This window comes from Echiichthys vipera (genome assembly GCF_963691815.1).
Source record: "Echiichthys vipera genome assembly, chromosome: 4".
Classification (NCBI taxonomy): domain Eukaryota; kingdom Metazoa; phylum Chordata; class Actinopteri; order Perciformes; family Trachinidae; genus Echiichthys; species Echiichthys vipera.
The window spans coordinates 4190927-4203479 of NC_139829.1; the positions used below are offsets into that span (position 1 = coordinate 4190927).

Here is a 12553-nt window from a genome sequence, read left to right on the forward strand (position 1 = left end):
AAATGTAAAATAAAGGTATTTTTAGGGTGTGGGTGAATCGATTTTATGTTTTTTTTATATATTTTCTGTATAATGTTGTTTTAATAAGCAACTGTTTAGTGAAATTATAAGATTTAAAACGTTAACATTTTTCTGATGACAGTAAATTTGTTTGGCTGCTCTTTAGGGAATTCCTAATAGTTCTACTTCTGTCATTTAAAATGTAAATTTCATTTAAAGCATACATACTTATTTGTATTTATGTACATTTGCTGTTGTTTACACTTCTGAGTTTATACACAAATATTTAAATAAAACCTATTTTGCATAGGGCAGGAAGTTTTTGTGGGTGATTGGCACCCAGACAAATAACAGTTTCATCATACCCGGCTAGTGTTGATCAGGTCGGCCTTTGTTTAACAATATTCATTGTTGTTTATCCATGATTTTAAATAAGAATTCTGAAATGGCTTTTTAGTGCAAACCATTGGCCCATAGGCTTTTACCAAAGCAACTACCTGAGCGCTAGTTAAAGCCCAAATTACACAAAAATAACTTATAGAGTGGAAATCATTTGCCTCTCAGCTTGGCCCCCCCCCCCCCCCAGTTAAAAAATCTCATCTGTGCCCCTGCTGCTACCATGGAATCAGAACGGGACAGAAAGTCATTGTCAAACCTGTCAAACCAAAATTTTTAAATATTAATGCAGACTAAATCTATTTTTTTTAATGGAAAAGCAATACTTTTATTCTGTACCCCTCAAAATGCTGCATGGGAACCTTTAAGTTTCATGTTTCCTGTTTCGGCCACATTACTGCAGCAGACGTTCAGCACCGAAGAACACCTGGTATTCATTCTTAGCAATAAGTTCAGGGTGCAGTGATTTCACGCGTAGTCTGCAGCCAGCCTCCAGGGAGAACAAGCCGGCAGTGTAGAGAGATTTACTCCAGTTTTCCATGCTGCAGCTCACTGTGTCCACTGATGACAGGAGATGCATGTCGTTTCTGTAAGTCTTCTGGATGATAAACACATCGTAGGTGAGTCTCAGCTCAGCCTTACACTCAAAGTCATCATTGCTCTCATAGGTGATCTGCAGAAAGATTCTGTAGATGCCGTCCCTGGGCACTACAAGGTCCCCACAGGAGTAGCGGAAACCTCCACGACAGAAGGCATTTCCATCGTCACTCTCCCATGCAAGATAATCACCATCCGTGTTGTTGCCTTTAGGAGCTAAGGATGAGAGCAGAAAGCTAAAAATGAGGTCATCATTTCTACATTACATGAAATGTGTCACATATGTCAATACAGCTGTGAACAACATGCTAAAGTAAGAAGTCTGTCTGTGTTTCTTTCTGTGCAACCTTCGCATATCTCGAGAACCGTTCGACTGATCGACTTCACACTTGGTGGGTGTGTTGCTGAGGATCATGTCGCATGCTTTGTGTCGAAAGGTGCTGCACTTTCTTTTATCAATACGTTTATGAATAAGCTTTAAATGAGTGATGAAACCCTGTGCAGCGGCTTCAGGGCTCTGACTCAATTACATCTCTGGCGGTTTTCACTTTGCCGTGGGAGCAGGCATCAGGGAAAACTGATGGAGTCAACAAATTAAGTTGAAAAGAAGGTTCAAGTAGAGATGATTTTGCGACCATTTTGCAAGGGGATCACGCCAGCACGATGCCAAATCAGGCCAGGGGCGTAACGTGTGTGTGGGGGGCAGGGGTGCCCATTCCTAACCCCATACTTCCGGAGCCCTTACTTGGATCACACCTATCTTTGAACTCAACCCTAATTTTTATCTCAACTATTCACCTGTAAATATCCTTGACTGTATCTTGCACCGTTATCAGACCAGGGCTGTTAAGTCAGAAATAAATACTCCAAACCTCCTCTGTGGTAGTCCTGTCCAAAGGACTTAATTTTGCCATGATGACACACACACACACACACCCACAGACTCGCAAGGTGAAAACATTACCAGTGTCGATGTCAGTGTCTGTATCAGCAGAATTACAGTATAGAAAAAAGAAAATAACAACGGGGCTCTAACTAAAGACCAATTGTAGAAATAAGAATAAAGTTAGATACACCATTGTTTCTGAATCTGTCCAAGCATCTCCTGTAATTTGACAAACACACAATCCACCAAAGACCACGTGTGAAAGAATTATTTGAATTTTACATCATCACCGCATTTCTCATTAACATCAAATGGAGATAAAAGAGGAGGAATGAAATACCACTTCACTGTTGTGACTCACAACACTTCCTACAGTAACTGTGGTGTCATTTCCCTCATCAACTTCTGAACTTGTTATCACAGATCCCTCACTAAAATCCATGCTCAACATTATTTTATTACTGCAGTGGTAATACGCCTATTTGGAAATTAATACCTCCACTAAGTGTATTTCACCGCGTGTTTCTGACTGTGAGTAGCTTTGAATTGGGTGTGTTTTTCAAGGGTACACTATTAACTAATAATGGTAAAACTACTAATACTATACAGTAAGTTCAGCATATAAATGTTTACTGAAAGTGAAGAGTGAAAGAGAGGCTTTATCAGCACCACATACTTTATAATGCCACATCATAAGAAAGGTTTTCTCAAGACACTTTACATATAGAGTAGGTAAAGGCTAGCCCCGTGAGCCCATCCTGGTCTCTGAGCTCCATTGTATTTAACTCTGGTAACGTGCAACAGTAAAAGGTTTGCCACCGAACCAATCAGCGTTGGTTTTGAGGTGGATTTAAGTGACGAAACAAGAAGAGACTGTTGAGTGTAAACAACATGAAGGCTTCCACGGATGAGATGAGCGACTCACTTACTCTTTTTTCTTCTGTTGAATCTGTCGATCACCAACATACGGGCCAAATCAACCAATCTGAGCAACGAAGCGTATGACGAACTAACAGCGTCGAGGTAAAGCTGAGAAACATGTTGGTAAAGGATATTTGGCGTTTGTGTAACGTGAACTTACGGATAAAAGGCAGAGTTTCAACCTAAAAGCAAACAGTATTTTCGCCCCTTCCCAAAAGATCTCCAAACCAGAGTTCCCTGATGGAAATGCTGAGACAATGAGAATCATGAGAATCAATCCATCTGTCCATAAAGGGCCTAATACGCCATGCAGTCAACCCGTTCTGAATGGGCACTGCACTAGTTTCCCCCCAAAAAAACAGAATGCCTCCCCAACAGAAAGTAAACTACAGTTAAGACGGTCATGTTACAGCTGGGAGAGAAATGTCAACCTTTGTTCCCAACTTCCCTTTTATGGCTATCTGACCTCGCATTTGTCTATGCCAAGACTGCCTCAGTTTATCAGGGAGCACTCAAACTTGGTCCAGATGATCTGTGCCGTGCTTAAGTGTGATTGTCCCCCCTGCCTCTTCCCCTGCGGCCCAGACACGCTTGCACTCACATTACTTGAAATGATCCAAAGCTCGACACGATTGCTTCTTGCTTATACGACATCACCCCTCGAGGAGATTTTGTGATGACTGTTTTTGTCATCTGACCAAATCTGCAGTAAACACTCCGCCTCAGCAGGAGACCACAACAAACCCTTCGACATCATCTTTTTAAATGTCCACCACGGGAAACAGTCGTATATAAATAATCTTAGGACCGCCGTCAATGCTCGTATGCGCGTGCATGCTGGTGCCAGTACATTGCTGCTGGGAAGTGTGTCATGCCTAGGTACGGAACAGTAGTACTCACACTGGTCAAACAAACTAGACTTTAGCATGTCATTCGTCCTTAGGCACATCATGGCAAAATGTGGCCCTGGTGGCACCTACACAGTGATGGCTTTGAGTATTTTGCCAGGTGTTTAAATGTATGTTTGTGGACAGATATTGTTGCTACCATAGTGTTGCAACTGTGATAAAGCCACAAAACTTCACAGGTGTAGCTGAGGTCAAAATGAAGGCTGACAGAAGGGTGTGGTCCAAGCAAGGGCTGGAAGTAAAGGGGTAGGACGTACAGAAGGGGCCATTGCCCCTCCACTTTACCCCCCTGATGTGGTCCCATCACAAGATGGCCTCTAGTTTATATATTTTTTTGCTAACATTAGATATTTACACAGCTAACAGACAGATTTAGCATTAATTAGTTCTTTGAAGGGTTTGTGAATGTTAGTTAGGACATAAGCAGGTCTCAAACAAAGTTCATTTTCTCCTGATCCGTCCATCTGAAAAAGTCCTTTTTAGTATTAGAATCTCCTGGAGAAAATATTTACTTCAGTGATTAAAGGGCTAAGGGATCGGTCAAAATCTGCTGACCTGTTGCTGGTCTCCTAAAGTGACACAACTCACATGGCACAGATACAGGAAATGACTATGAGTTGCACCGTCTCACTTCAAAATTAGTATCTTTTGTCCAACCCGCCCATAAAGAAACATAAATATCTTTCTAGGAAAGTACAGTCAAAGCCTAATGTTGGCTCCACGTCTTACCTGTTAGCAGGGCACTGGGATTCTCAAAGGCTTCCTGTTGCTGCTGTTTGAGGCTGACCTCTGCAAAACAGATTCAAAGCATGGTTCAACAATTGCTTATACAAGTCCATTTGAGCTTTCTTGGCAGGAATTCAACATAGCCTTTAATGTCACTAAAACACCATATTTACCTGATGAAAGGCTGTCAGGCTGCACCTTTGGCTGTAAGGGAACAAGCAACATTTGTTATAATTAACAGCAATGATACACAAAATTAAAAGAATACTACAGTACTATGAATGCAGTAGAAATAGTATTATAATAATACAGTATAATAGGTTTATAATGGATCAACTGTAACAATATTGTTTTACTTGAATAAAATATGAACTGACCCCAATTGCAATTGGTAATTATACAGTGTATTATCAGTTCATTTAAATGTTGCCGGAAGACACACAGTGAGTGCAGGCATGGGTAAAGACGACTAGCCTTCAACTTGAAGTGAAGAGAGACAGAACGGTTCATGTTTGTTTCTTTCCCGGGCTGTGAAACCAAAATGAAAGCTTACAACCTAGAAACGTTTCATAGGCTTCATAATTCCTAGAAGTGCTTCTGACCCAAAGAACCCAAAGAAGGCGTGATTGAAGAAGAATGCCATTCCACGATTGCAGTAACTGACTACGGATGGACTGGAGGTAAAGATATTTCACCAGACTGCCACAAACCACAAGGTTTACCTGTTTTTCTGAAATAAATCATCAATGGGCTCTTTCCTTTGGGATTGACTTTGGTAATCCACTTGAATGGACTTTACTATGAGAGGAGCTGGTACAGGGGCCAGTAAGTTAGTCTTTAAAAAACTATTTTAATAAACTCTGGGTTCACTAACTACGTTGTTGGTGCTTTGTTTTCTGTGCAAGGACTCTTCTCATGCTGCTGCAGAGGTTTGCTGTTATTTTGAGCAGTATTAGTGGTTAAAAAGACGTTTTAATTCGTTCAATTGCAGGCCCAGGTTAATAAGTGTTAGCTGCATTTGGCTGTTAGCGGCTGATAGCGACTGATTTCTCCCATAGTAGTTCGTGCACGAAAAAAAATTGTCTTGAAAGCTTATTTGATGAGTGTATTTGCCTAAAAGAGCCTGGAATGATTTTACGGCTGAATTTCCCTTTAATGCATTACTTATGTCTTGTTGTTCGATATGCAAGGCTTATAAAAAGTAGCTGATATGAGAGTGTCTTCGACCTATTAGGAACTTATTGGAGGAGCAATATTAAGATATTTCAACAGCTTATCACTGAGTCAGGATGGCCTTAAACTTTGCGGCATGCAACCTAAAGATGAAACAGTATGAACATGTCATATCATGATTACAGTGACCAAAATGATCACGGTTATCAGTATTATTGTGGTATTAAAATGTGCTGAAAGTGTTCTGCAGACAGGGTGACCATCTTCCATTAAAGTTACCTCGGCACTCTCATAAATAACAAACTCACGAGCGATGTCTTCTAATTAAGATGGTTTTAATAATGACAAGTTTAAACAGTAATACTGACGTCAAGAGTATGAACGTGGTTCATCTTTAAATCTGTGGTTGTTTTATTTTTTTGTGCGACCTGCCAGAATGTCATTAAAGGAAGAGGAGGAGAAAGAGGTTTGTCACCATAACTAAACAACGAAACAAACTAAAATGACAAGAGGGCGCTGTCCTGTCACTCAGTGAGTCTATTGTACAAATGTGTAGGAAACATTGCCCTTATACAGTATGTTGTCATCAAAAGAATGGGGCCACATTTTGTGATGACGCCCCTAGATGCCAGTCTGATCAGCGACCCCTGATGCCTTATCAGACATCTTATCTCTCTCCCTCCCGTCACTACTCTCAGGACCCTTTGACCTTTTAGGGGAAGCTGAAACGCACTGAGGAGTGAACAAAATGACGTCAAGGTCATTAAATGAAGAAGAAGTAAGACTAATTTATGTAAGACAGACAGACACTGTCAAAAAGTGAAATTTATCTGTTAACTAATAGACTTTCTCAAGAGAATTTTTATTGCACCTTGACTCTCCAACTCAACCCCCCCACAAACATTCCTTTCAAACAAGAACACCTCCCAGAAACCGGTGACAGTTTTATGGCTCTGAGCACAGCTCACAGACTTATCTGATAGGAAGAGACAGAGACTCACGCTTTAATATCTTCTTAAAGAAAACGATTATAGGAAGTATTAACTGTTATAATGTGTATTTTATTCATTTGTAAAGACATTTGTGTTGTTTTGAACAACTCTGGTCATTCCATGATCAAGATTGCCAAAGTTACAGAAATGTGGTGATATTAAACCTGATCATGTAAGTATTGACTTTAAGGATCCACCAAGGATTACATTTGAAGTTTGTCCCAGTCTGTATGCATGTTTCTTTCAATCATACCGTATATTATCACTGAGGACCTTATTTTAACACATTATCAAAATATGTTTAGACTACTATCAAAGAATGATTTTTTTAACATATTAATATGTTAATATTTGATGTTATTGTGTCACTGACAACATTCCCCAGAGGATTATCAACTAAGAGAAAGCTAACATTATGTGTTACTGTGTTTGTATTCAGGGTTTAATTCCTACACTTGGCCTGATTTGTTTAAGTATCTGAAAACTGATCTCTTGTTTTTGGAGACAAAGGAAAGGGAGAGTTTCTTCCAATTTAAGTGGGAAAATTAATGCATCTCATTACCCAGGCCCTACCTCAGAACTGGACTTAAAGATAGCAAGCCAAGCTGTCTCCTCAGATTTCTCACACTTCTTCCTTCTTAGTCTTGCCTATTGTACAGTCTTTTATTACCTATCTAGTATATTTTGTCTTTATTTTCATAAGTAACTTTCTGCCTGACTTTGTTTCAACCAAGTTCAGTGTTTTATTTGATTAATAACATGTTATTAATAAGTCAAACGTTTTAAGTTAGTGCTCGTGTTTTTATTTTGGCCGGGTAAATTAAGCTTTAGTCAACAGCGCAAAGTTACCCTTTAAGTTCATATCAAAGTCCAGTATTCACCAGGAACTTGAAAGTGACCAACTGACTCCCCTTCACCTAACTCAAAGCTGCAGAGGCTGAAGAATCCAGACAGACTTAAAGCTGAAGATTTAGGGTTCACAATGAAAGTGACCCTTGACGATGAACAGACGTTGCAACGGTGAGGCGTTCCCTATCGAGAGGCTGTTGCGTGCCGCTGTTGGACAGCCCGTCCACTGCTTGGCCCCTGACGAATCCTCTGATGTCCTGGTTCTGCCAGCCCTGCACCTCGGGAGAGACTCTGTGTTCTGCACGTCTGGAAGACTACTCTGGAGCTGTGAATACACCTCCTTCCTCTTGGATCCCCCTTCTACAAAGCTGAGTTGGTGAGATGACGTTGTTGGTACTTTAATGAGCAGATCTGGTGACCACTGGCTATTTGATATTAAACTTTATTTTCCATAAAGGTAGGATTAGAAATTGCATTTCCATATCATAGCTTTTATCATGCCCATTCATTTTCTCTGTTATTCTCACGTGTATCATTTCATGTTATAATCTATCATGTATATTATTTATATAAATATATTCATATTTTTGTAATTGCCCCTCAAAACCCCAGCTGTTGTCTGAGCTTTCATTCTGTTTTGCAAAGTTTTGAGGTCACTGTTTTACGAGAACAAACGTTTTCAGATTGAGATTGAGAGAAATTGATAAATACAATTAATTGATACATTTAATTGATAAGAGAAACTGATAGAAAAGTATTCTTTTAATTTTTGCAGGTGACTGGGTTCCCATCGGGCTTAGTCTACATTACCTGTCTATGTGATGGTGGTGCCCCTTTTAACGAGGAATAATGAATTAGTCTAATTAATATTTAATAAGGTGATTAATTCATTTATTATAATACGTGTAGTTCTCTCTTCTTATCCTACAAATGTTACAACTTTGTACAATGGCAATTTTAGGGAGTGGCTTGGGATTACATAACATAGTGTTTTCTGTTTTTTAAAAACATTCTCACTCCCACCTCGAGTCACATTTTTAATGGTGTAGGTACCCCTTTGGTGTCATTTTATTAATGTGGGGTGTATGGCAACAAGAAGCTCGTAGCCGGGAAACAATGGAATATTTGTCTTAGAAACAACCTGGACACACCCAGTAGTCAGGTCACTCTTTAAACGCCAAGTGGCCTGGGGTTAGCCATTGTTTGAACTATCTGCATGTCTACAGATAAAAGACGGGCAGTGCTGTGTGTATGATTATGATATTATGATAATAAGACACAAGTAGGACAGAAGTGAGAATAAATAATGTATTCAAACAGTTTTAACTAGTGTTGAGAGCTCCCAAGGCCTGGGGCACTGACCCCCCTGACCCAAAACATAATCCAGCCATGCTATGTGCAGGAAGAGGGAAGCGCCTTCAGTTGGAAGCCTGGTGCGTAGTGTGTCTGTATCAGACGTGGAGGGCCCCAAGCTGTCCTATTTAACAAATTGGGAGTGAGAACCGGCTGGTTGGTTACATGAACTTTTGTCTCAAATGTGGGAAAAATTAGATTCAAAATATATCGTCTAGAAAGTTTTACTCTTAATCCTAACCCATCTTGTCAGTCATGGCTGGATAAATAAATGGAGCTTTCTTTGCAGGCTACAGAAAATTCATAAATAAATACAAAAGTAGCCTAACAATGCTTTTGTAAACCTGAGGGGTGTACTATGAAGAGTGCTGAACATCCCCAGGGTTTCTTTGGATAACCTGGATCGACAAATATGAAACTCTCAATCAAACGGTACCACAAAGCTCACTTTAGAGTTAATCTGTCAAGCCATAGTTTCTGCTTTAGTTTTAGTGCACGTTCTCATAAAAAGGACGTGTATGGCGTCATTTGACTCACCCTTTGGATCAAGGGCCCAGATTTCACTCAAGAGGAGCAAATTATTATAATGAACTCCTGTGAGCAGTTCAAGAGTATAAAAAACAGCAAGGGGCAACACAGTTGACCATAATAAGGCTAGGGAGGTGTGCTAGCAAAAAAACAAAAAAAAATATATATATATATCAAAAGGTGTAAATCTGTAAGTGACAAGATTCTGCATATTGTCTAAAAGTAACTCTGCTAAATGCAGATTTGTTCGCCTTTAATCCCAATAGAGTGATGATGATTTGAAAATGCAAACACGTCCAACCTGCTTTATTTTATATTTCAGGGAATGTAAAAGTCTAATACACCACACTGGCCATAATTCCATAACCTTTAGTGAATAACTTTTCAATGTGACATAAGAAACCACACATTAATGCACACCACATGGGAGACGAACCCCGCACACAGAATTACGCGCTGCCTCCACTCTACCACTGTCTCACACAGAAGTTTTCTTTTGTCTGAAACACGAGAAAATCCTGAGTGGACAAAAAATTCTGAAACCTCACAAACATATTTTCTCAACGAGCTGAGCGCAGCTACACCCTGCTGATAGCAAAGCACACCGTATTTTTGCTGAAAATTTGGACATCACTAACTGCATGATAGAATCACAGGGAAACAGACACACTGCTCAACACTATGTGCAGCTTCTGTGTGTAACATTGCCAACATAAGGTCCAACAAGAACAATCGAACAGTGAAGACCCTCTGATGAACCTGTGTCTCTCAAAAAGAAAGTCTAGGAAGCTACTCTGAACTTTAAGTAGCCGATCCAACACCAAACTCTACTACGTCACTGAGCTCTAAGTCTGAGCTGAAAACCTCCTCAGACCAGGTTTGGTGGAAAGTTACCATGGTGATACAGCGACGCTAAAGGAGAGCGACTTTCGTGTCACAGTTGACCCAGGCTTTGAACGCAACATACCCGCTAACTCCCGCTCCGTGGTTCCCCCCTCTGACTCCCAGATGAACCGGAGCCCGTTTCCAAACCCCACAGTAGACTCTCCCGGCTGCATGTATTACTTGGTTAAGCTCGCTCGCAGCACCGCGATAACTATTGGACTTTAAAAATCCCGATAACGGAGCACCTTGGTCCGACTCTACTGCGACAGGAGCCTCACCTAAAACATTTTACCGAACTGTAAAACCCCCTGACGTTTACACTTCCAGCGGCGGCCCGGGCTGCGTAGCGTCGGCGGTGTCGGTGTAAAGGAGACCGGTACCTGGCTGTTTGGTGACTGCTGTCCCCTCCCCCGGATCTCCGCGAGCAGTAAAGCCAGAGCCAACGTTAGCGTGGTCAGCAGCAGGAGCGCCACCGCGAAGAGCTGGACCATTCGCCGCGGGGTGGTGTCTCTCTGGCGGCGAAGCTGAGTGGAGGTGTGTGGCCGGTGTGTCCCTGCCTCCAGCCCGCAGCGGCAGCAGCGGCAGCAGTGGTCCTCTTCCTCCATGCAGACCGGTTCCCAGTCGCGGATCAGCCGCCGGCTCCCATCCCTCACCTCCATTTATCAGCGCCGTGTCGCCCACGTAAAAATCCACCGCATGGTTGAGGACGGAGTCTCGATTTAATCCTGTTTCAGGACTCAACACGAACTTCCTCTTTGTGAGGTTAGTTTTTGTTGTTGTTTTTTTTTTTTTTATCCTCAGCGCGAGACAGGGTGGTCAACAGTAGCAACTGCCATCCTGCCTCCACCGAAACACTGGGACCGGCCCCACCCTCCACCCACGGGAGGGTGGAGGGTGGGCTGGAGGGGGCAGAGCCGACACTACAGGTGATTGACCGACACTGGATGAATGATTACACAGCACCTGGCACTGTACATTCCCAATCATAAAGACAGACACACACCTGCTCATTCCACACATACCAAACAGTCCAGTCATTACTTCACATGAAAGGAGGGGGAACAGAGTGCAGCCCAAGCAAACTCTACTGATTCTGTGTCCGAGGAAACAAACAAACAAACAGAAGAGTCCCAACAGGGGGGAGTTTCTAAAAGGACCCAAATATGCCCTATCATTCAACTATTCATTATTTTTCTCACATGAATAGGGATGATATGAATAACCTTCAGATATCATCATTTAACTTTTTAAAAAATATATTAATTCAGACTAAATATATTTTTTATGGAACATACTTTCATCCTGTACCCCTCAAAACGCCGCGTGGGAGTATTATTTAAAAAAAAATACTGTATATAGCTTTTGTAGGAATTTTACACAATACTTTTCAGAATTTCACACAAATCAGAAGGACCTCACAGAGAATATATTTTGCGTAATTCAAATTCCACAGGAGGCTTCCTGGAGTCAGCAGAGTCGTTGGTAGTTTAGTGCGCCAGCAGGCATTTATTAGCAGAAGGACATCGGATGATACAGACGTCTGGAGAAATGTTCTATTCTCTATCTAGAGTAACTGTGAACACACAGTACCCGTGATCAGAGGCAAGAAGTTCTGATATCTATTCTAACTACTCCAGCATATAAACTTGTTACAAAGGCGTGGTTATGTGTGCGCTTGTGCATGCATGTGTGTATTTTTGAAACAGCCGTCAGGACACCTCCATCTCGACTCCCAGGCGTAGGGGTTCCCTCTGTGTCCACAGGAGTCTTGTTCTTTATCTGTGAAGGAAACAAAACACGGACAGCAATTCTCCTTACTCTTACGCTATCTGCCAGATGCCTTGTGTGAGAGCTGACTAGTTCTTTGTCTTTGTGACCTTGACTTGTTCCTGTGCAGAGAAAGCAGATACAGATTGAATCAAAGTTTATGTGCTTTGCTGGGAACAGAAAAGTTTGAGCTTGAAATTAGAATCACTATCACACTTTAAATGATCATACCTAATAATCACACTTATCACATTCTTATTAATCATTACTAATACACACGCTAACATATGATTATTAATTGAATCATTGATTATCACACTTCTTATTAATCATTACTAATACACATGCTAACACATGATTACTATACTTCACACATTGATTTTTAATTCTTCACTTTTAATAAAGATTCTACATATTTAACCTTCAACTTTTTGACCTCAAAGTGATTTGTTTTCCTTATAAACACACTGCCACAGGGTGCTACGGCTCACGTGAGGAGTAAGGACTCAACCAAGCAGAATGCAAAGTGTGAATCAGGTGTTTCGTAGATTGGAAAAATTGTTACAACCATC

At 41.1% G+C, this 12553-nt stretch overlaps 1 protein-coding gene across 1 annotated transcript; it reads right to left on the reverse strand.

The window, feature by feature from the left end:
- Positions 1-662: 662 nt before the first annotated feature.
- Positions 663-11134, reverse strand: LOC310946299 (tumor necrosis factor-like). The gene is made up of 4 exons (XM_083912738.1): positions 10595-11134; positions 4608-4638; positions 4438-4497; positions 663-1209 (listed from the first exon to the last, which is right to left on the reverse strand). The coding sequence occupies exons 1-4, from the start codon at positions 10871-10873 to the stop codon at positions 791-793; spliced, it is 789 nt and encodes a 262-aa protein (XP_083768864.1). The 5' UTR covers positions 10874-11134; the 3' UTR covers positions 663-790.
- Between the last annotated feature and the right edge of the window lie 1419 nt (positions 11135-12553).